Raw genomic sequence first — 21,560 nt, forward strand, 5'->3', positions numbered from 1 at the left:
AAACCATTTGGCTTGTCACTCAATGTAAAGCCACCTGTAAAGGAAAGAAAAGCAATAAGAAGTGACAGGAAAGATGGGAGAGATAGGAAGAGAGGAGGACAGGCACAGAAAAAGAATGATAGAGGCTAAGGAAGAAGTAGGCAGCACTACATCAAGTGAGTGTAGGACTTACAGAGTTCTATTTATATACGGTATTGTTACGCATTGATCAGGGCAGCTTATCCATTACTTCCTGGCACCATCACATCTTAATCTTCTCAGTAATGGCGTCCTCGCAACCAATGCTGAACTAAAGTAATTGCATTAATCTAGCCCAATCCAACCTAACTAAATTTACCTAGCCTACTTCATCTAACCGAATTCAACCTAAACTAACAACCACATTCAACCTAACCCAACGCAATCAGTAATTAACCTACCATTATCTAACCCAACGAAACTTGAAATTAACCTATCTAACCCAACCTAACCTTAAATTAACCTAACATTATCTCCCAACCCAACACAACCTAAAATTAACCTAGCTATAGCTAACCCAACCCAACTCAACCTAAAATTAACCTATCTAACCCAATCCAACATAACCTTAAATTAACCTAACTTTATCTAACCCAACCCAACAAAACCTAAAATTAACCTACCTTTATTTATCCAAACCCAGCCTAATTTAACCAAGCCTAACCCACCACGAGGAGTCTCTCCAAAGCTGCGTAAAACAGTCCGCCGGAAGGGAGAATAAAACTGATATAACTGACATATGGATGGAGTTAAACAATCACAAATCTACATCATTATGCAGATATGTACAGTACAGTTTTCATTTGATCAAACCATCATCATCATCATCATCACCACCACCACCACCACCATCAATCATCATCATCATCATCACCACCACCACCAACACCCTGTCATCATCATCATCATCGCCACCACCACCCTGTCATCATCATTATCATCATCATCATCATCATCATCACCACCACCACCACCACCCTGTCATCATCATCATGGTGAAGGCAGAATCCTGAAAGAGGAAATACAAGAAGCACCCAAAGAGTGTAACACCCGCGCCATCCTGCTACTCTTCGGGCTGAATAATGTATAATATCTGACCACAGCTGTGTCTGACTTTACCCTGTGAAGCTGACGTATGACCGACCGCTTCCAAAATCGATCTTCATCGTTGCCTGACCCTTAACACTTCCATCACGTCTGAACCAAATCTGACAAACTTATGAGCTGATCATGCCCTGTGACTCTGACCTTTGACCTTTCCCTGTGATCTTGACATCTGACTGCCAAAATCGAAACCCCTTATCCTTACCCTCTCAATCCTTCACCAAAGTTTGGCCTAAATCGGATAAAAGTCAAGTTAACTTTACCATGTGACCTTGATCTACCTATTATTCTCGAAAACAAAAGGTCCATCTCGTGCATGATCCTCAATCCTTCCATGAAACTTGGTTCAAATAAGATCAAAACTGATCAGTATTTTATTCACATACGCACAGGTCGAACTTCAACCTGGCAATGTGACCATATACGTTCGATTGACTCCTCAAACTCGAAGCCATCGTTCTTGCCTTACCTTCAGCTCTTTCCCCAAGTTTAGTCTATATTTGTCCTGTGACACTGAACTTTGACCTGTTAAAAAAAAAAAAAAAAAAAAAAAAAAAAAAGCCATCCCATCGGCTGACCGTCAACCTCTGCACAATGTTTGGTGAAATAATGATTAAAAAAACTTATATTGTTCACACACACACACACAATAGTATACATGAATGTTTGTGGCTTATTGGTAACAGCTGTTTAGGTACTTGATCGGTACGTTAAAGATGGCCGAAAATGTAAACAATGAGGGAATGGAATTTCAAGGATTTGATGCTAATACTAATGTCATGGACCTAGTGAAAACATTAATTATGAGGATTAGTGAACTCGAAAAAAAAGTAGAGAATCTAGTGATAAAGGATGTGTCAGGAAATACGGAAACCACCATACAGAGTCTAATCCAGTCCAACGAAACAGCCAATGAAGAGATTAAGAATTTGAAGCGGGAAAATGTTGAACTGAGGAGGAAACTTGAAGAGAGTACTAATAAAACGGAGAAGGTGAGTAATTTACTAGAAGAACACAAGGCAAAGTGGGCACACGTAGAGGAAGAACAGAAAGAAGTGGTCAGCTTAAGAGAGATCATCCAGGAAGAAAGGGAAATGAACAAGAAAGAAATGGAAGAAAATGTAGTGAAAATACTGAAGAAAAAAGAGAAAATAGTGAGAGAAACTGTAGAAAGGAACAGATGTGTGATAGTATTTGGAAACAGGGAAGAGGAAGAAAAGGTTAGGTTCGCAAGACTCGAGAGAGACACGAACATGGTGAGAGGAATATTAGGCAAGATTGACCCCGAAGGAAACAAGTGGGTAAAAGAAATTGAGGAAGTAAGGAGGATAGGGCCTTATAAGAAAGGGGAAACAAGACCAATGAGAGTCAAGTTTACATCAGAAAGTGTAATAAATGAGATACTTAAAGTGACCTGGAAATTAAGCAAAGAGGCGGGGATGGAAAATATTATAATAAGAAAAGATCTGAATGAAGAAGAAAGAGAAGCTTTAAAATCATTAAAGGAAGAAGTAAAGGAAAAAAATGATAAGAGGACAGAGGAAGAACGTAATACTTTTTTTTGGAGAGTATTGGATATGAAAGTAAGGAAATGGTATTTAAGGAAATAGAAGTGAAGGAAATTAGGGCGGATGGTTGTGAAAGATCAGAAGTTGAGGAAGTGGTACGGACAGAGAGTAGGAGAGAAGAAGGTATTAATAATGTCAAAAATAATTTGAAGGTGATATATACTAATGTTGATGGTTTCATATCGACAAGGATCGAAATTAATGATTTCTTGAGAGAACATGAACCTGATGTCATGTGCTTTGTAGAGACCAAATTAAGAGAAGATATTGATGTTCATTTGGGAGATGGTAAATACAAACTGTGGAGAAAAGACAGAAAAGAAAAAAGGGAGGAGGAGTGATGATAGCAGTGAAGAACAACATAAATGTAGATACTGTGGAAATGGGAGAAGGCAGGGCTGAAGTGATATATATGAAATTAGAAACTGGAGAGAATGTTAAGAGAGATATGGCGGTAGTGTATGTTCCCCCAAAGACGAGAGCATGGAAGGATGACGAATACCATGAGATGTTGTCAGATATGGCTAGCTACTTGCAAAAAATAATTGAGAAAAGCAATAATATAATTTTGGTGGGTGACTTTAATTGTAAAGAGGTGAACTGGGAGGAATGGTACTGGGAGGCGGCGAGGATTCGTGGGGTACTATGTTATTAAATATAATAATGAATAATGTGATGACGCAGTGGGTCAAAGAAGAGACACGGTTTCGAGGTGAGGACACACCAGCAAGGTTAGATTTACTGTTCACCAAAGAACCTGATGTAATAGAATCATTGGAATATCTCTGTCCTTTGGGAAAAAGTGATCACGTGGTCATTGAGTTCCAGATGTTAATAGGAAACGTCGAGCCAAGAGACGAGCTTCATAGACAGGGAAGATACAACTTTGGCAAAGCAAATTTTACAGGATTGAGAAACTTTTTGAAAATGCGGATTGGAGAAAATTCAGAGAAACAAGAGAGATACAGAGGAAGTGGGATATCTTTCTAGACCTCTATAATTTGGGAGTGGAAAAATTTGTACCAAGAGTAAGAGGGAAAGAAAACAGGAAAAAGGAGTGGTTTAATAGAAGGTGTATGATAGCCAAAAAAGAGAGAGATAAGGCGTGGAACAATTGGAGAAAGAGAGGTAACGACAGAACAAAGGAAGAATATAAAAGAACAAGAAACGAATACACAAGAATACGTAGGGAAGAAGAAAGGAATTTTGAAAAAGGTATAATTGACAAATGCAAGGATGAACCCAAACTGTTTTATAGATTTGTTAATGGCAAACTGAAACAAAAGGAAGGAATCACCAAGCTGAAAGTAGATGGAGAGGTCTTTAATGATGCGGCAATGCAAGCAGAAATAATGAACAAACGTTTCCAGTCAGTTTTCACTAAAGAAAAGGAGCTTGTGGAAGGGGAGGGAGTGATTAGAAATGTTCCGGTGATGAAAGATATAAAAGTGGAGGTGCAGGAAGTGTATAAATTACTGGAAACTCAAGATGTAAGGAAAGCCCCAGGACCTGATGGAATTTCTAATTGGGTACTGAAGGAATGCAGAGAACAACTGGCGGATAAAATTCACAGCTTAATTGTATGCTCACTGGAAGAGGGAAAGTGCCAAAAGAATGGAAGAGGGCAAATGTGGTACCAATTAACAAGGGAGGAAACAGGGAAGAACCCCTGAATTATAGACCAGTGTCTCTAACCAGCATGGTCGCAAAATTGTGTGAGAGAATCCTGAAAGACAGATGGATAAAATATCTGGAAGAGATGAATATTTTGGCTGAATGTCAGTTTGGATTCAGAAGTGGAAGGTCATGTGTTTCAAACTTGTTGAGCTTTTACTCAAGAGCGATTGATGTGGTACAGGAGAGAGATGGTTGGGTGGATTGTGTGTACTTAGACTTAGAGAAGGCCTTTGACAAGGTACCTCATATGAGACTAATGTGGAAACTAGAATATATAGGAGGACTAAAGGGGAAACTTCTGGAATGGATGAGAGACTTTTTGAGAGACAGACAAATGAGGACAGTAATAAAGGAAAAGATGTCTGGATGGAGGGAAGTAACAAGTGGAGTCCCTCAAGGCTCAGTGTTGGCGCCAGTAATGTTCCTGATTTATGTAAATGATATGGTAGATGGAGTGAACAGTTATGCGAGTCTGTTTGCTGATGATGTAAAGATCTTGAGGAAGATAGAGGTTGAGGAGGATTGTAAAATACTGCAGGAGGATTTGGATAGGATACACAATTGGAGCCGGACGTGGGAAATGAAATTTAATGTAAAGAAATGTAAAATATTGGAAATGGGTAAAAGTACCAGGAGGCCATCACTGAATTATTTTTTGGGTAATGAATTAATCACAAAAAGGAGAGAAGAGAAAGATTTGGGAGTGCTGGTCCAAGATAGTTTGTCACCAGAAAAGCACATTAACAAGATAGTTGGAGAGACTTATAAGCTCTTGACTAACATAAGAGTAGCATTTCATTATATGGATGAGGAAATGATGAAAAAATTGATAGTGGCCATGATCCGCCCCAGGTTAGAATATGCAGCGGTAGTGTGGTCCCCACACAAAAAGAAAGATATAAACAAGATTGAGAGAATACAAAGAACAGCAACCAAGATGGTCCCCAGTCTGACAGACCTGTCATACAGAGAGAGGCTGGAAAAACTGGATTTGCCTTCGTTAGAGGAAAGGAGAAAGAGGGGAGACATGATTGCGGTGTTCAGGACCATGGTGGGAGTAGATAAAATTGACAAAGAAGATCTGTTTGTATGGGATAAGAGAGCAACAAGAGGACATGGAATGAAATTGAAAAGTCAAGCTGCTTGAAGGATATCAAGAAATATAGCTTTCCTTACAGAAGTATAGACTTATGGAATAGCCTGGACAAAGAGATCGTCCAGTCTAAAAACATAAACGAGTTTAAAGTTAAATTCGACTTATTGAGAAACAGCGACGGAAACCCACGAGCATAGTACATTCCGTGTATATCACAATTAGGTATATTCTTAAATATTTGGAACGACTTAGACAAAGAGGTGGTGCATGAGAAAAACATTCATGTGTGTAAAGGTAGACTTGATAAATGTGGATATGGAGACAGGACAACACGAGCATTGCTCAATTCCTGTATACTACAAATAGGTAAATACAAATAGGTAAATACACACACACACACACACACACACACACACACACACACACACACAACGTCGAGTATAACAGCATCAACTCTCACGTCACAAGCGCAGATGTAAAAAAATGTGGGATCATTATAATTATCAACATAACGGTTTAACTCATTCCAAGTCCTACGCATGGAGTGTGCAGGATCAAGAAAGTAAGAAATAGTAAGTGGAAGAGAGAATGGATGAATGAAAGAATGAATGATACCGGCAGAAAGAAAAGAACAATCATCTAAGTGACATGCGAAAACTACCCTCGATCAATCAAGCCCTCGAAATTGTCAGACCACATTGCCATCATCCTTTAACCCTTCAATATGAGGACGTAACTGTACATTTTCTTAGTGCTTATATACAACTTTATACATACACTATATACAGATAGACAGACAGACAGATTTGGAGAGAATTTTCAATATGCAGGAATTAGGTTTACTCTCCTTAGTTCTGTCACTACAAGGGCGTTCACCCATACTAAATATAATCAACCGTATAAAGGCAACAATAAAATAACATTGAGTTGTGTCTTAGACAAACTATGGGATTTTGTGTGTGTGTGTGTGTGTGTGTGTGTGTGTGTGTGTGAGAGAGAGAGAGAGAGAGAGAGAGAGAGAGAGAGAGAGAGAAAACTTTATTTCGCATCGTTTTTCTTTTTAATCCAGTCGTGCCACTGCATACACAGAAGCAGCCCACTAACAGGAAATATGGCAACAACGCATCTCAGGCTCCTATGACTCCCTCTCAGCTGAATAAAATCATCTGGTGTTAGTGGCCATACACTACTAGAGCTGTCCCAATCATGAGACGGTTAGCTCTTTGGACGCCATCATTTTCGTACAACTGAATAGAATCGTTCGGAGTCAGCTGGAATACCGACAAATTCTTAATGCCTTAATGATGTATACACACACACACACACACACACACACACACACACCTATTTCATTCCTGTCACCCCAAGATATCTTTAGTTTAAGGAAACATCTACCAGTAGTCTTGTTGAGGTCAATGCTAGCTACATATCTAACCCCTGCAGTTCATTCAAGCTTAATAAAATCGTATGCAGATGGTGAAAATATAACACGTTGTCGGACTGAAGGGGTCAATTTTCAGCCACACACGTTAAGGCCTTCAATACTTTCATATTCTATTCTGACGATTTTATTCAAAATTCTTTTCGAACTAAGGTTTGGTGCAGAGCCACTTACTACTAGAAATATGCTGGAGGGATGCCTTCGTGTGATGGCACTGACATAACCAGGTGACTTAGCTGCCTAGTAGTGGAAAAATCCTTCAACTGCTTCCCTGTTCCCCAAAAGGATAGTGGACGGTAGGTAGAGGACAACTTACGCCTATAGTCCACGAGTTCACATCCATATGAACCTAGAGCTGTAATTACTACTACTACTACAGCTACTAACCCTTTCCATTCGACTGCGTAACTATATTCATTCCTGCTACCTCCAAACGATTTTACTCAGTTTTATGATGTCAGACTGCCTACAGCCTTCATTAAGCCCTTCACTATGAATGATCCATCCACAGTGGAGTAAAATTGTAAATATATATATATATATATATATATATATATATATATCTCGTATATAAAAGGGTAATCCACTTAAATCTATGGATTAATCTCTCTCTCTCCTCGCGGGCGCGTGTGAAGCAACACCATAAAAGTGGACCACAGGAAATGACGTTAGTTTAGTTCTTGTAGCGGCTCGTTAATTAATGTTTTTGGAATTTTTGTTTCAATTAATTCTTGCTACCCTCAAATGATTCCGATTCTTGAGAGCATCGCTGAAGATTGATTATGTAACCCTTCGAAACCCGTAATCCTCTCCTGTTTTGACGTGGGATCGTTGATTTGCTGTCTTAACTTCTGATTTTCCCCAGGAAGAACTAAAGACACGGGATGACTCTGAATGCTCCTTTCTGTGCATGTCCTTCCTGCAGAAACAGTTACAGCCTACTGGTGCGGCAGTTTTTCTTCTCATAAGATTTTTTTTTTTTTTTTTTTTAATTCGAGACTTGCAAACATTCTGCATCCTTCTTTCCTCGTCCAAATACGACAGCGAGGTGACCGTAAGTTTGAGTACCTCGCCCCTCAACAATTGTCAACAGATGACAAGAATATTGTGAATAAATAAGCCTTCAAATTAATGGAGGTAACCACTTCATTACGATTTCTTTAAAATTCATGCTGCCACTAAACGATTATATTGAGCCTGGGAGTGACTTCAAACTGGCGGGGTTAGACATAGCCTTCATTAACCCCCTCCAATACGAGAAATCTTCCTGGGCTGAATTAAATCGTCTGGAGGTTGCGATAAAACTTATACGCCACTTGTGGTGAAGGTGTTAACACGGAGATTTGGTTTCTTTTCTTTGCGTTATTCTTGCTACCTACGGACGATTTCATTTAACTGTCTCTTCTGTACGATGACGCATTTGATTCAGTTTACGTAATACATCTGATAATCAATGGACTAATGGCGACAGTTTTTTTCCTTCTCCTCCTTCTTGTTCTTCTTCCTCCTCCTCCTCCTTGCTCTTCTTCTCGTCCTCCTCCTACTCCTCGTCTCTGTCTGTCTCTCGCTAAGCCTGCCACAAAGCCTTATCTCAGGGCCAAATCAGTTATTGGTGCTATCTGTAATAAAAGTCAATGCCGGAGCCACAAAAACAAAAAGTGGGCGACCCAGCTAAAAGGTTAATGTATTGACTACAGCTACTTTTATTTTTAGACGTGTTATCGAAAAGTTATTTTTTTATTATTTCTCTTTTAGCTCTGAAGGCGCATTAACCTTTCGCTAACATATAACGCCCAGTGAGAAAAAAAATAATACAAATAATGCTAACAAGAACCCATACTACCATTACTACTACTACGATTACTACCACTATTACTGCTATTAATAACAGTGGCATTATCACCACCACCACTACTACTACTACTACTACTACTAAAAGTCCACGCTCGTACTGAAGGGCTGACTCCTTCAATTCGGTGGTGGTGTGCAGAATGGTCCATATATAACGCTCCTCTTCCACTCGTGTGTTACGGGGACGGCTCAGTCAGCGATGTCTACCCTGTACCATTTATTCATTTCCTAGCCCCACAGCCACACACACGCCCACACCAGCAAATTGAGCCGCCATCACAACACTCAAGATATCGCTGGGTGAGTTTCGAGTGGTGCGCTATTTATGGACGTACAAAATACGCTTTACAAATTTATTCTTGTTCCCCTAAATGGTTTTATTCAGGTACAGTGAGTCTGGGCCCCTATTCTCGTCGGGTATGGAAGCTCCCTAGCACCTTCTCCTCGGCGATTTACTGTTGGATCCGGCTGGGTAATATCCTTTTGTAACTTACTTATGCAGATTATGGCGAAATTAGAATTGTATAAGACACTGAGAAGAGTAACGTATAATAAATAAGATAAATCACTTTTTTTTTTTTTATAGGAGAACGTGTTACGCAGCATCCTCACCTGATAAGAATACGGATCCTGGTGTAGTAAGGACGTAAATGAAGGCAATATAATTTCTCCAGTCTGAAGTGTCTTTGAAGCTGAATAAAATAGTCCAGAGATAAAAGTGAAAAAATAAGATTCGAAGGGATTTGGATCGTATTCTAGTGGGCTTAAGACTGTGGCACTTCCCTATCCCCGTATATCTTGAATATTAAACCGCGATAGGATCCCGTTTGTTTGCGTCCTGTTAATATGGACAAATTTTTATTAATCACGTAGATTATAAATAAGCTTAAACACACACACACACACACACACACACACACACACACACACATACTGACAAGTAAACACAAACACCTATAAAAAGAACGACTGATAATACGCACAGGTACACATCTATAAAAACAAAACTTATATAAAGGAACCGAGAGAAATGTATATTAGTATCGTATAATGAATCCACCTGTCTTACAAAGGAGATTCTGTCAATATGATATTTGCCGAGATGGTCTTCCCACCTCTTACTAATGCTGATATATCCAAGACGAAAAAGAAAAATTCAAAACGAAAAGAAAATGAAACGAGGAGGAAGAGGAGGAGGGCTGAAAATGATCGAGGATGATGATGGCGATGATAAGTGAGGGATGGACAAAGACGAAGTGAAGGAAGAGGAGGGCGGGGAGGGAGGATGAGGAGGAAGACAAAGAGGACCAGACTTATAATCTAGACCAGTGATTCTCAACCTTTTTTGCCCCATTCACCCCTTCCACCATACGGCAGAATGTCATTCCCCCCTTTCCAAGACTGTCTTACTCATAAGGTGCTTACCTGAATAATACGCATAAAATAATGACAGTGACAGAATCTACCGAGGCCTGAGGGCCAACAGCGTCACTAGTTTGTACACGTCCAAAACGAAAACCTGACGGTACAGGAATATGACAACTCTCAGGGTTTCAGTTTATAAAATACGTAAAAATAATTGCCTTTTTTTTTTTAGTCGAGATGAAATTCCCCTTGATTTGAGAGGTTTTGGTAGTTCCTTCGCCGTTTCCCCAACTTAGGCAAACAAAACAAGCTGACAGGACGAACACACAGGAATCAGACATGAAAGAAGACAAGCCTCCTCCTCCGACTCGGACCGCACGTACACACATATTTTCTCACTCACAGAAACTACTGAAACGGACCTGAGAGAAACTTTTCCGTTATTTTCACACTATTCCTTAATTATAAAAATAACAATACACTGAAAAAAAAAAAAAAAACAATTTGGGCCTAACTGATCCACATTATTTTGTGTTCAGAGGCAATAAAAAGATGAATATAACAACAGTTTGAGCTTGCCATTCTATGGCCTCAATTCCCCCCTGGCGGGGAAATTCCCCCTTGGTTAAGAACCCCTGATCTAAACAACCTTCCAAGGATGCTGCTTTTACTATACACCCGCAAACCGCTTTTACAGGTAACTTCTCTCTCTCTCTCTCCTGGGTAGGGGGATGATAGGGTACAGGGGAAGTGGAATTATACCCTCGTATTCCCTACGTGTCGTAAGGGGTGACTAAAATGGAAAGGATGGTGGGAGCCGGGAATCCCACTGCTCCCTGAATAGTCTCCCTCATACTGTGATTCTGCCAAAGCTGACTCAATCAACGCCGACTCTTCTGATGCCGAATCTATGAACGCCGATTATCAAGTACCAACGCCGACACTATCTTCATATCTTGCATTTTAGTTTATTCCCCATGCTACCTTCTCCTTAGTGCTATACAGCCATTTTCCAGCTTCTTACGTTCTTTTATTATTTCCCCTCCTCTGTGTGTGTGTGTGTGTGTGTGTGTGTGTGTGTGTAACTGGCACGAGGATTCCTAAACAGGTCTTCAAACAGAAAAATAATATTAACGCTTGTTGACATATAAACATCAATTAACAGGTGGATGAATAGGATGAAACACCGCTAAATACATCACTATATAGGACAAAACATCACTACAAGGTAGACAATTAGTAAGCAGAGAGAGAGAATGATATACCGTATGGGAGAATTATTATAAGGGTTTCCATGATGAATGAATGGATGTATGGCTGATTTCAACAGGCACTCTTGTTGGTTCCCTTAATCTGTTTTCCTTTTCATATTTCTGGATTCTCCCTACCCGCCTTATTAATGAAAGTGATGATGATGAAAATGGTCGCAAATATCCTTAAATTCACCCTCAGTCTCTCACAAGCGGCTTCCTACCCATATCCACATTCCACAAGAACAAGCACCACACACAAAGCTTCCACTGTACATGTCTTAGATGATAACATTCACATATATAGGTAAATTCACTACTCACTCTCACTGCAACTAGCAATACACACAAAGCTTCCACGATAACGCCCTTACATGATGATGGAGATAATGATAGTGGTAATGATATGGTCACAAATGGCACTGATTTCAACCTTCCTCCCCCCTCACCTGTTGCTTCCAAATCGTATTCACACTTCCCATACCCCAAAGCCGCATACAGAGCTTAAAATGTACGATAATGACAGTAATGAAGACGATGAAATTAATGGGAAAAAAACATCTTGCCTCCCTCTTACATGCCTCCTCTTAGCTACAGTATACCCAAACTCCACAAAAACCAGCGATACATGCAAAGCTTCTATAATACACTTGTAAGGATGATGATGACGATGGTGGTGACTAATAACAACACTCATCCATCCTTCCTCTTACCGCTTCCGACTGTTACCGGTAGCCTACGTACTGGTATATCTACACACCACACGAACATACGCTACAAATAAAGCTTTCGCAGTTAGGTCTATAACTAAGGATGATGATCGCTTGCCGTTTCCTACATATATCCATACTCCACCTCAGCTAGCACCAAACTACACAGCTTTCAACATAAAATTCACCTAAATAATGATGATGGTGATAGTGGTGATGAACGATATGAAATAAGCATGAAAACTCTATCTTCTTCCCTTTCTCTTGAAGATTTTACTCATACCCACATTGGACACGAAAAAACAATACTAATAGTCTCCACGATAAGGCCCATGGATGGTGAAGCCGATAATGATGATGATAACAAATGCGATAATGATCGCGATGACAATAACAAAGTCACAAATAACAGTAAAAACTCACCCTTCCTCCCCTTCCCTTGTCGCTTATTACCCATATTTACTCTCAACACCCACTAACACAACACTGCTCAAATTCCACCTTTCCTACAACGATAAATGTAGGGTATCACACTTATCACGTCATATCCTGTTTCTTTCACAATCTTTGGATCACGTGTACTTCCGAACTAACATTTACTTTCGAACATTTCCTTTCGCAATGCCAGCCCTGATAAGGAGATACGGTTTAGGACGTAGAAAGATGGATGGAGATAGATATACAAAGTCCTGAAGAGAAGACATGGTATAGGGAAGAGAGAGAGAGAGAGAGAGAGAGAGAGAGAGAGGAAATAGCTACAGAACGGGACGGAAAGAAAAGTGAAGAAGACGGAAAAAGGGGGGTATGAACACAGGACTGAGTAAAAAAAAAAAAAAAAAAGTGGAGGCAGAACAAGAGAGAGACAAGGAAAGGCCTAGAGAGAAACAGGTGAAGAGAAACAAAGAGAACAATGAGAGAGGGAACAAAGAAAGAGTGTGTGAACAAGGATATATGCAGACGAGGGAGAACGCGAGACAGAATAATGAGGTGGTGAAACAGAAAAGGATAGAGACTGTCAGACAGAAGGAAAATGATAGAAGTAGGATGCAGAGGACAATAATAATAATGAAACAGAGCGAGACAAAAGGATAGAGACAGACAGAAATAGGAAAATGAGAAGGAAGCAGATAATAACAGGACAGACAGTGCATGAAGACAACGAAACAAGAGGGGGAAGAAAAAAAAAGGAGATTGTCAGTCAGAACAGAGACTGAGAACAATGATGGAAAGGGCAAGAATGACAAATACATAGAAAGGAGAACAAGAGAATGGTAGGTAAACAGAGAAGCAAGGTAGCAGTGTTAGAGGTGTGTGGCAAGGGGTTGAGCTGGGACCCGAACGCACCCACCCTCCCCAGCACTCACACACAACTGACTGAACTGAAGGCCACACTGTCCTCTGCATTAATAGGGTGCTCATAACCAACCACCACGCCTGACTCGGCCTTCCTTCCATCCTCTTTCTCCCTCTTACGCGTCTCCTTCCTTCCACCCTCCATCTCTCTCTTACGCATCTCTTCCCTTCTACCCTACCTCCCTCTCATAACGCATTTTTCCTCTGAAGCAACACTCCCATATTTCAGGTCATATTTCTCTCCAACCACCACGTTTAGCTTGTATCTCCCTTCAACCCTCCCTCTCTCTACTACGCACTTTTCCTCCTAAGCAACTCTCACACTAATCATCCCTCCCTCTCCTCCCTTCACTGACATGACAAGAAGTTCGGAGGGTACTTTTGAGGGCACAGGAGTTTTAGTCCAACCCTGAATAATCACGACTGTAAAACTAAGCAATTTGGGCAGGGTGGAAAAAAGTACACACACACACACACACACATACACACACACACACAAAAACGAGGGGGGGAGGCATGTTTATTTGGTATTGGTTCATGTGTCTGTCTTTCATATAACTTTACTCAAGCATTATTCTGTCATGTACAACCGCCTCCACTTTTAATACTTCAGGGGATTCTGTGTTGGGGGGTTTTACGTGGGACCGGTATATTTGTTTTCATCTCACATCTACTATGGACGGACTACTAAAACAGGGTTTTTCTAACACAGGAGATGTGAGACGTAAAGAAATACATTGGTGTCAACATAAGACCCCCAAAAGACCACCCTCTGTAGTAGTTGTAAGTAGAAGTGGTTATATATTGAACAAAATACCCTGATGTAAGACTCACAATTGTTAAATGAGCTTAGAGTAACTTTATTTCTTTTCTTTCCTTTATTTTCAGAAATTAATAGTGGGCAACAACGGAAGTCTGAGCTACACCCACTGCCTAACCTTGATGATGCGCAGCTGCTGGTCCTGAACCCGACCCGTCCAATACAGGTCTGGTTTTTGCTTACTCATATTTATTTTGCAGTGGTGATGGTGATGTCAATGGGGAGGGAGGTGCAATATATTCTTTTCACCTTAACTTGGCTAAAAAATGACATCTATTCCATCTTGAATGCTGAATTATAACATAAGATTAACACTAGAATATGATGCTAGTCATGAAGAAGTGATATGAGAAGGATGAAGGGTCGTAATTTTCTTTCTGCCACTGAGCTATGTGAAATAAGCTGCAAGTGGACGAAAATTTAGACTAAGATAAAGTGAATGAACTACAGTAGCCTAAAATCTCTGCTAAGCTGACATTAACTGACCCTATTCTAAAAAAATTAATGTACCCGTATACAGTCTTGTAGTATAAGAGGTCCTGTGATGGTGGCTGGGACAAAGATTTCATAAGGTCCACAGAAACAAAAGAAATACCAAAAACAAACGTATCATGAGAGAGAGAGAGAGAGAGAGAGAGAGAGAGAGAGAGAGAGAGAGAGAGAGCGTTGAAATCAAGTGGTTTCAACAAATTTCACTCTGCTTTCGGGACTACTTTATGAAAACCAAGTCACTCAAAAACAAAAGACTACCGTTATTCACCTATACACATCTACGCTTATCAAACACCTTCCCTCTATTACACACCTACCCTTATCAGTTAGGCTACCCCTCACACGATGCGGCGTATGGCAAGAACAAATATATTACAGAAACAATGAACAGAAAAGGAGAGAACTGTGTGTGTGTGTGTGTGTGTGTGTGTGCCAACCGCATCACATTACCTGGTAAACAAGGAGGGAGAGAGAGAGAGTCTCTCTCCCTCTCTCCCTTTGTTTATCCCAAGTAACGTGATGTGCAACACGAGCATTACGTTACCTACACCATACACAGACACATCACCAGCTGTTAATTATATAAATAGATGCATACATGTAATGCTATGCGTGCATGATACTCAGAATTTCACATGCTAACTTAGGCCTACACACACACACACACACACACACACACACACACGCATATATATATATATATATATATATATATATATATATATATATATATATATATAGGAAAGGACAGAATGGATTTTTTTTTTTTAACTGCGTTGATTTACTTGACATTTTGTAGCCACTCTCCTGAAGTGATAACCAGAAATCAAAGCTTGCTGATAATTCCTTGAGACAATGCACCGTTCAGTGTCCTACGATATCTGGTTTTTGTGCTAGCTCTACACAGTCCTTGTGACCATAAAATGTTGAGATGATACCAACAGTGTTAAAGTTACTACAGAACATACTGTGAACATGGAGCAGTTTGGATATTTGAGAGACATCATTTTTCATTTTTTCTTCTGGGTTCGGCGTGAATGTTAGACCCTAGTTTTGAGCACCCGTGACTTCGTGTTCTAACACTAAGGGATACAAACTCATGTTTTCCGTTGGCTTTGGATACTTTAGAATGCATATTCCTCGGCGATATATTTTCCATGTTGTAATGTTTTAGTCTTCTGTATATTTCTGGGGCAAATAAAATAGGAACTAAAAATACATATTGTGTAATTTCTATAATAAATCTCCAAGAAAATGGTTGGATACTTTAAGACGCATATTCCTCGACGATATATTTTCCATGTTCTAATGTTTTATTCTTTTGTATGGGTCCAGGGCAAATAATGTAGGAACTAAAAATATACCGGTAAATAATGTAATTTCCACAATAAATCTCAAAGTAAATGGTGTTACGAAGCCTCCAAAGCCATGCTAAAAGGGGTCTCCAAGGATGTTTGGCTCAACTACTTTCTTTTTGTCTAGCTAAATATTTACAAACTGTTCTATCCGCCTAAATTTCTATAGGTCAGTCTTATACGTCTATATCCCCAATGGCATTGGCACACACAGCACGCTTCTTCTGTTTAGTATATCGGTTTACTATGAAAATCTTTTATACGATGACGTATAATTTTGGTTAATTACTGATTAGCACAAATATTCTATTACTTTCGAAGTTTCGGACTTCTCGCAATGAAGGGGCCAATGAAGGCAATATACAGGGTGGTCCATATATAGCGCCTCACTTCCACTACACTGGGTGATTTCTCGTGTGTCGTAGGTACACTCAGTCAGCGTTATCAGCACCTACCCTGTATCCTTTATTAAATTCGTACTCCCACTGCTACACGCACGCGCCCACACTAGCAGACTGAGCGGTCCTTGCAACACATACGATACTGCCACGTGAGTTTCATGAGGAGCGCTATTTACGGACTACTGTATTTAACCCTTATTCAAAATGTTTCTCTTAACCAGAATAAAGCCCTTCAGTCCCATGACTTGTTTTTATTTTAATGCTTTCCATATTTCATTCAACTTAAGATGGATTTTTTTTCCTTAAGATGGGATTAGAGGAAGTCTGCTGTGGCTCTACGTCTTTTCCACAGCATTCCCTCATGACTAGTATCATATTCTAGTGTTAATATCTCGCTAGAATCTAGTATTCAAGATATGAGACGGTGATTTTAAGCCAAGTTAAAGTAAAAGAGGTTTAAAATGAAAAGAGTATATTTCGAAGAGGCTAATTCGAAACCACAATAATCTTTTCACTATTAGACATCAATCCAAAGTTGAATAAAACAGCTTTGTGGTTGCCAGATGAAAATGAGTACAAAGACATCGAAGTGGAGAAAGGCTAAGTGTGAATGTTTATGCCAGTGAGGGGGAGGTGGGATTCCGAGGGCTTGAATGCTGAGTGAATGAGTGTGTGGCCCACTTAATTTGGCAGATATTTACTCAGTTTAATTAGGGAGATATTTAATTACTTCCTCCTGCTATCAGCTTTTTTTCTTGCTCTCTGGATCCTACCTCACCCCATCCTTCGGTGGGAGATGAGACCTTGATAATGATGATGATGGTTATGATGACGAATATGATGAAGAAAATGATGATGATGATGACGAATATGATGATGATGAAAATGATTATGATGATGATGATGATGAAGAAATATGATGATGATGATGACGAACAGGATGACGACGACGATGATGATGATGATGAAGAAATATGATGATGATGATGACGAACAGGATGACGACGACGATGATGATGATGATGACACAATGGACATAAAACAGGAGACTTCACGGTACCATGATCACACTGAATATTAAATACGAAAATTAAGGAGAAAATGACGTTACGCTTCTCTCAATGTCTTTGGTTAATGCCAGCTTTCTAAATTCTTCCTTAATTAGTAGTGTAGTCAATCTGCTCTTTGAATGCGACTTTGTGAGAAAAAAAAAATGTTGAGGAGGAACAGAGAGAGAGAGAGAGAGAGAGAGAGAGAGAGAGAGAGAGGAAAATGCAGATAGAAGAGGAAGAGGAAGATAGGAAAGAAAAACGACGAGGAAAGAGCAGTATGAGTCACTGGAAATACCATCCAAAGGCACAGAAGTTTATCGCTAACAGGAAAAGGCTAAAATTTATCTATCTATCTATCTATTGCCAGACGCCATAATCCCGTAAGGGGTGGCCATTTGACTTTGAGTTATTTGTTTTACAGGGAGGGGCACTAACCCTTCACCAACCCACTTGTTGACACGTAGGGAGCACGTATGGTTTGGTTATATGGTTACCACCCAGCGTTGTAAATGGTTTCTTGGCTTACAGGAAACCATTTGGCTTGTCACTCAATGTAAAGCCACCTGTAAAGGAAAGAAAAGCAATAAGAAGTGACAGGAAAGATGGGAAAAATAGGAAGAGAGGAGGGCAGGCACAAAAAAAGAATGATAAAGGCTAAGGAAGTACAGTAGTAGGCAGCACTACATCAAGTGAGTGGATGATGGTCGCCACCTACGCTAAAATCGAAGATAATAATAATAATAACAACAACAACAACGATAATAAAATAATAATAATAATAATAATAAACAAACAAGAAAAAAATATCAGGGTGTAATGCGAGTAATAAATCACTATGAAAAATGTGCTAAGGAGCCTTTATGGAAAAAAAAAAAAAAACATACAGACATAGCTATCCATCTTCCAGCCCGTCCACATACTACCTTTTCAGTAAAATGACCACCTATTTTAGTTTATTATTTCTATCTCATGGCGATTTTAGTTAACCTGGGAATGAATCTCGTACGGAAGGAGTTAGTGAAGTCCATAATTTATAAAATACCGTAATTTTGAAGTCTCTCAGTCCCAGCAAAAAAGAATTCAGCACAAAAGACGTCATCATATTGGAGGTGTTAAACAATTCTATTTTCTGTTACGTAAAATTTCAATTTACTGATTAACCAGTAAGAAAAATGTAAAAATGTCAATACGTGAATATATAATGTCATAAACAAATGGCAATCAGAAAGGTTAAAACATTTTGCATAGGTGTAAGAAGAATGCTAAAATATACTAGAATAATGATGCTAAAATTTAAACTGAGCTGCAATACCGTATGATATTAAAATAAATTGCAGTGGTAACTGCAATGACTACATACGAAGATAATCTACTGCAATAATGTAAGAATTAAATTTAGGCTACAATGAAAAATTAGAAAGCCAAAACAAACTACAACAACAATATATGGGATAAAAATAAATTACAAAGACGAATGCCAGTGCGGACAAAAAAATAAATGTCGGTCAGTAGCCCACAACAAATGACAGTCACCTCCATCCTTGCCGATACAAGTGGCAGTGCAGTCGCTTAACATTTTGGCGCGTAAAAAATGGATGAAGGACGACTTAAGAAATTAAATGAGAACCTTATACTGCATTCTAAAAGAACGGAAAAGCCTTGACCTTTTAATACGATGGCGGTAACTATACTCCAACTGCTATAACTTGGCCGAAAACTGCCATCTCTCCATCTTGATCTATATAACAACAGAATATGATGCTAGTCACGAAAAATCGCTACGGAATGGATGTCGAGCCGTAGCACTGTATTCTTTCTGCCACTGAGCTACTTGAATTAAGCTACATATGGACGATAATCTGGGCCAAGTTAGGGTAGAATGAGTATAGAATCTATTCGTCTGGCAAGAGCATGCATAAAGACATCGTTGTCAAGGGTCTTACCATCTATAGTACTTTTTTCTAACCTGACAAAGATCCAATACCCCTTTCAGCTCAGATGATGACCAAGTAAAGTTAGATTGGAGGGTTGGTATGACTAGTAACCAAGGAGGCTCATTCCTACCTCATAACTATGGTTCGCCAAATTTCATGCATCCAAATTTGAATAGAATCTTGCAATCCGTCTTTACATTTTATATATCAAGTCACTAGGGCCAAATTGGGATACAAAATGGCGGTGTTGACAGGCTTTTAATGACAAGGCTGCTAGTACGGTTAACATTCCCACCGTTACGTCCTATAACTGTGCAACCAGACCGCTGCGTCGCCACAATGCAAGGTTATAGGTGGTAGGTATATCGTTTTTTTTTTTTTTCCCTCAATGTTGTCTAATGTTATTATCAGAAAGTTAGTTTTTGCCTTTTAAATATCTATTTCTCTCTCTCTCTCTCTCTCTCTCTCTCTCTCTCTCTTTCTCAGACGCCAAACTCTACAGCTGCTCAGGGCGGGAGCTACACAAACACCTTCTAATACAGCGTCTCGATCAAAACTCATCACCATTTTCAAATCAGACTGACAAGTTATCTTTGCGGAACAGTGTATAACTGTAAATATGAGGTACATCATCTTCATGCTATGGTGTATAACTATAAATATGAAGTACAACATTTATCTTATTATTACATCATTAACCCATTCAGTATGATAACGTCTATGACCTTACAATGATTAATAACACGGATTTTTATTCTCCTTAGACAAATCTTTCACTATAGGCTGTTATAAAAGCTAAAATAGAATCTATAATCAACAGAAGAATGTTGCAACTCTTTTGTGCGCTAAAAAGTCGCTACATATACACAAAAGATAAACAAGTAAAACAGACAAAGGAAGAAACTTTATATATTGTTCTAGGGAAATAAACGTACCGTAAAAAAAAAAAAAAAAAAAAAACTATAACTTGGATGGGAGAGAAGAGACAAGAGAGTCACCTAACCTTTTTTTCTCTAACGCTTCAGACTACTACTCATTCTTAGACAAATCGTTCAAAAGTACATGACTGAATATAAGTAAAAAATAAAAATAAAAAGATATCAGTATTATTTGTACAAGTTGAAGGTGGAATCTACGTAATCAAAAGCTTTAGAAAAATTAAGAACTTCTGGCCATGTCTTGTTTTCCCTTCGTTCTAATACCGTATATCTAATTACTAAAATCCTGTATCCCAATCCCCTCAATTACAAAGAACCAGACAAATACCCACTCAGTTACTACTACTACTACTATTATTTAAGCCCGGGTTAAATACTCACCATGCTCTTTGATAACCTCGTCCTCGGATATTCCCATGGCAACGCTCTCACCGCAGCCGTAGCTTCCTCTACTCCACTGCACCCACTCAGAAGTTCACTATAGTCACTAAATTCGCTAGTAGATTTCACTATAGGGGTACTGTAATTTCGCTGTAAGATCACTGTAATTTCACTATAAAGACACTGTAATATAGCTAAAGTCACAAAATTCGCTTATCACTGAAATTTCACTATAAAGGTTCTGTAACTTCTATGTACTTTAGATACTTCAGTTCTTGCTAAAATTTCGCTATTGTTTTTCTAATACTGTATAAAATCACTACAACAGACTACAATAATTCTCATATCCTTAAATTCCTGGTAATATCACTGTTCTTAAGCATTATTACTGAGTTTCTTCTATAAATTACGTGTACTCATTTCACCACTGCCTACAATTTTTCTGCTCATATATGGGTTCGTCCGTCAATTGTGTTCTTTTGTCTTGCGTATTGTGGCGACCGCACTGATTGTTGATGTGAGATATAAACACTCTGCATCGTTACTAATCATGCGAAGTGAGAGAGAGAGAGAGAGAGAGAGAGAGAGAGAGAGAGAGAGAGAGAGAGAGAGAGAGAGAGAGAGAGAGAGAGAGAGAGTACAGGCAATATAGCATGAAAAGGGTTATAGGAAATTGGATATGATGCTGGGTAGACGCTGGTAACGCTGACTGAGCTGCACCCACAACACAAGAGAACTGGACTGGGCAATAAAT

The 21,560-nt window shown here is 39.3% G+C and overlaps 1 protein-coding gene across 3 annotated transcripts in view; it reads right to left on the reverse strand.

Annotated features, from left to right (window-relative positions):
• Positions 1-21,560, reverse strand: part of Ctl2 (Choline transporter-like 2) — a 124,900-nt gene that overhangs the window by 49,280 nt on the left and 54,060 nt on the right. The window contains exon 1 of one of the 3 annotated variants that reach the window (XM_080269885.1): positions 20,807-20,917. The exons of the other annotated variants lie outside the window; for them this stretch is intronic. Coding sequence (XP_080126011.1) covers positions 20,807-20,843 — 37 coding nt within the window. The 5' untranslated portion in view covers positions 20,844-20,917. Of the gene's footprint in view, positions 1-20,806; positions 20,918-21,560 lie in introns of those variants that run through there. 3 annotated transcript variants of the gene reach the window in all.

This window comes from Coenobita brevimanus, chromosome 38 (genome assembly GCF_032717465.1).
Source record: "Coenobita brevimanus isolate Jiangsu-jjx chromosome 38, ASM3271746v2, whole genome shotgun sequence".
NCBI classification, from domain to species: Eukaryota; Metazoa; Arthropoda; class Malacostraca; order Decapoda; family Coenobitidae; genus Coenobita; species Coenobita brevimanus.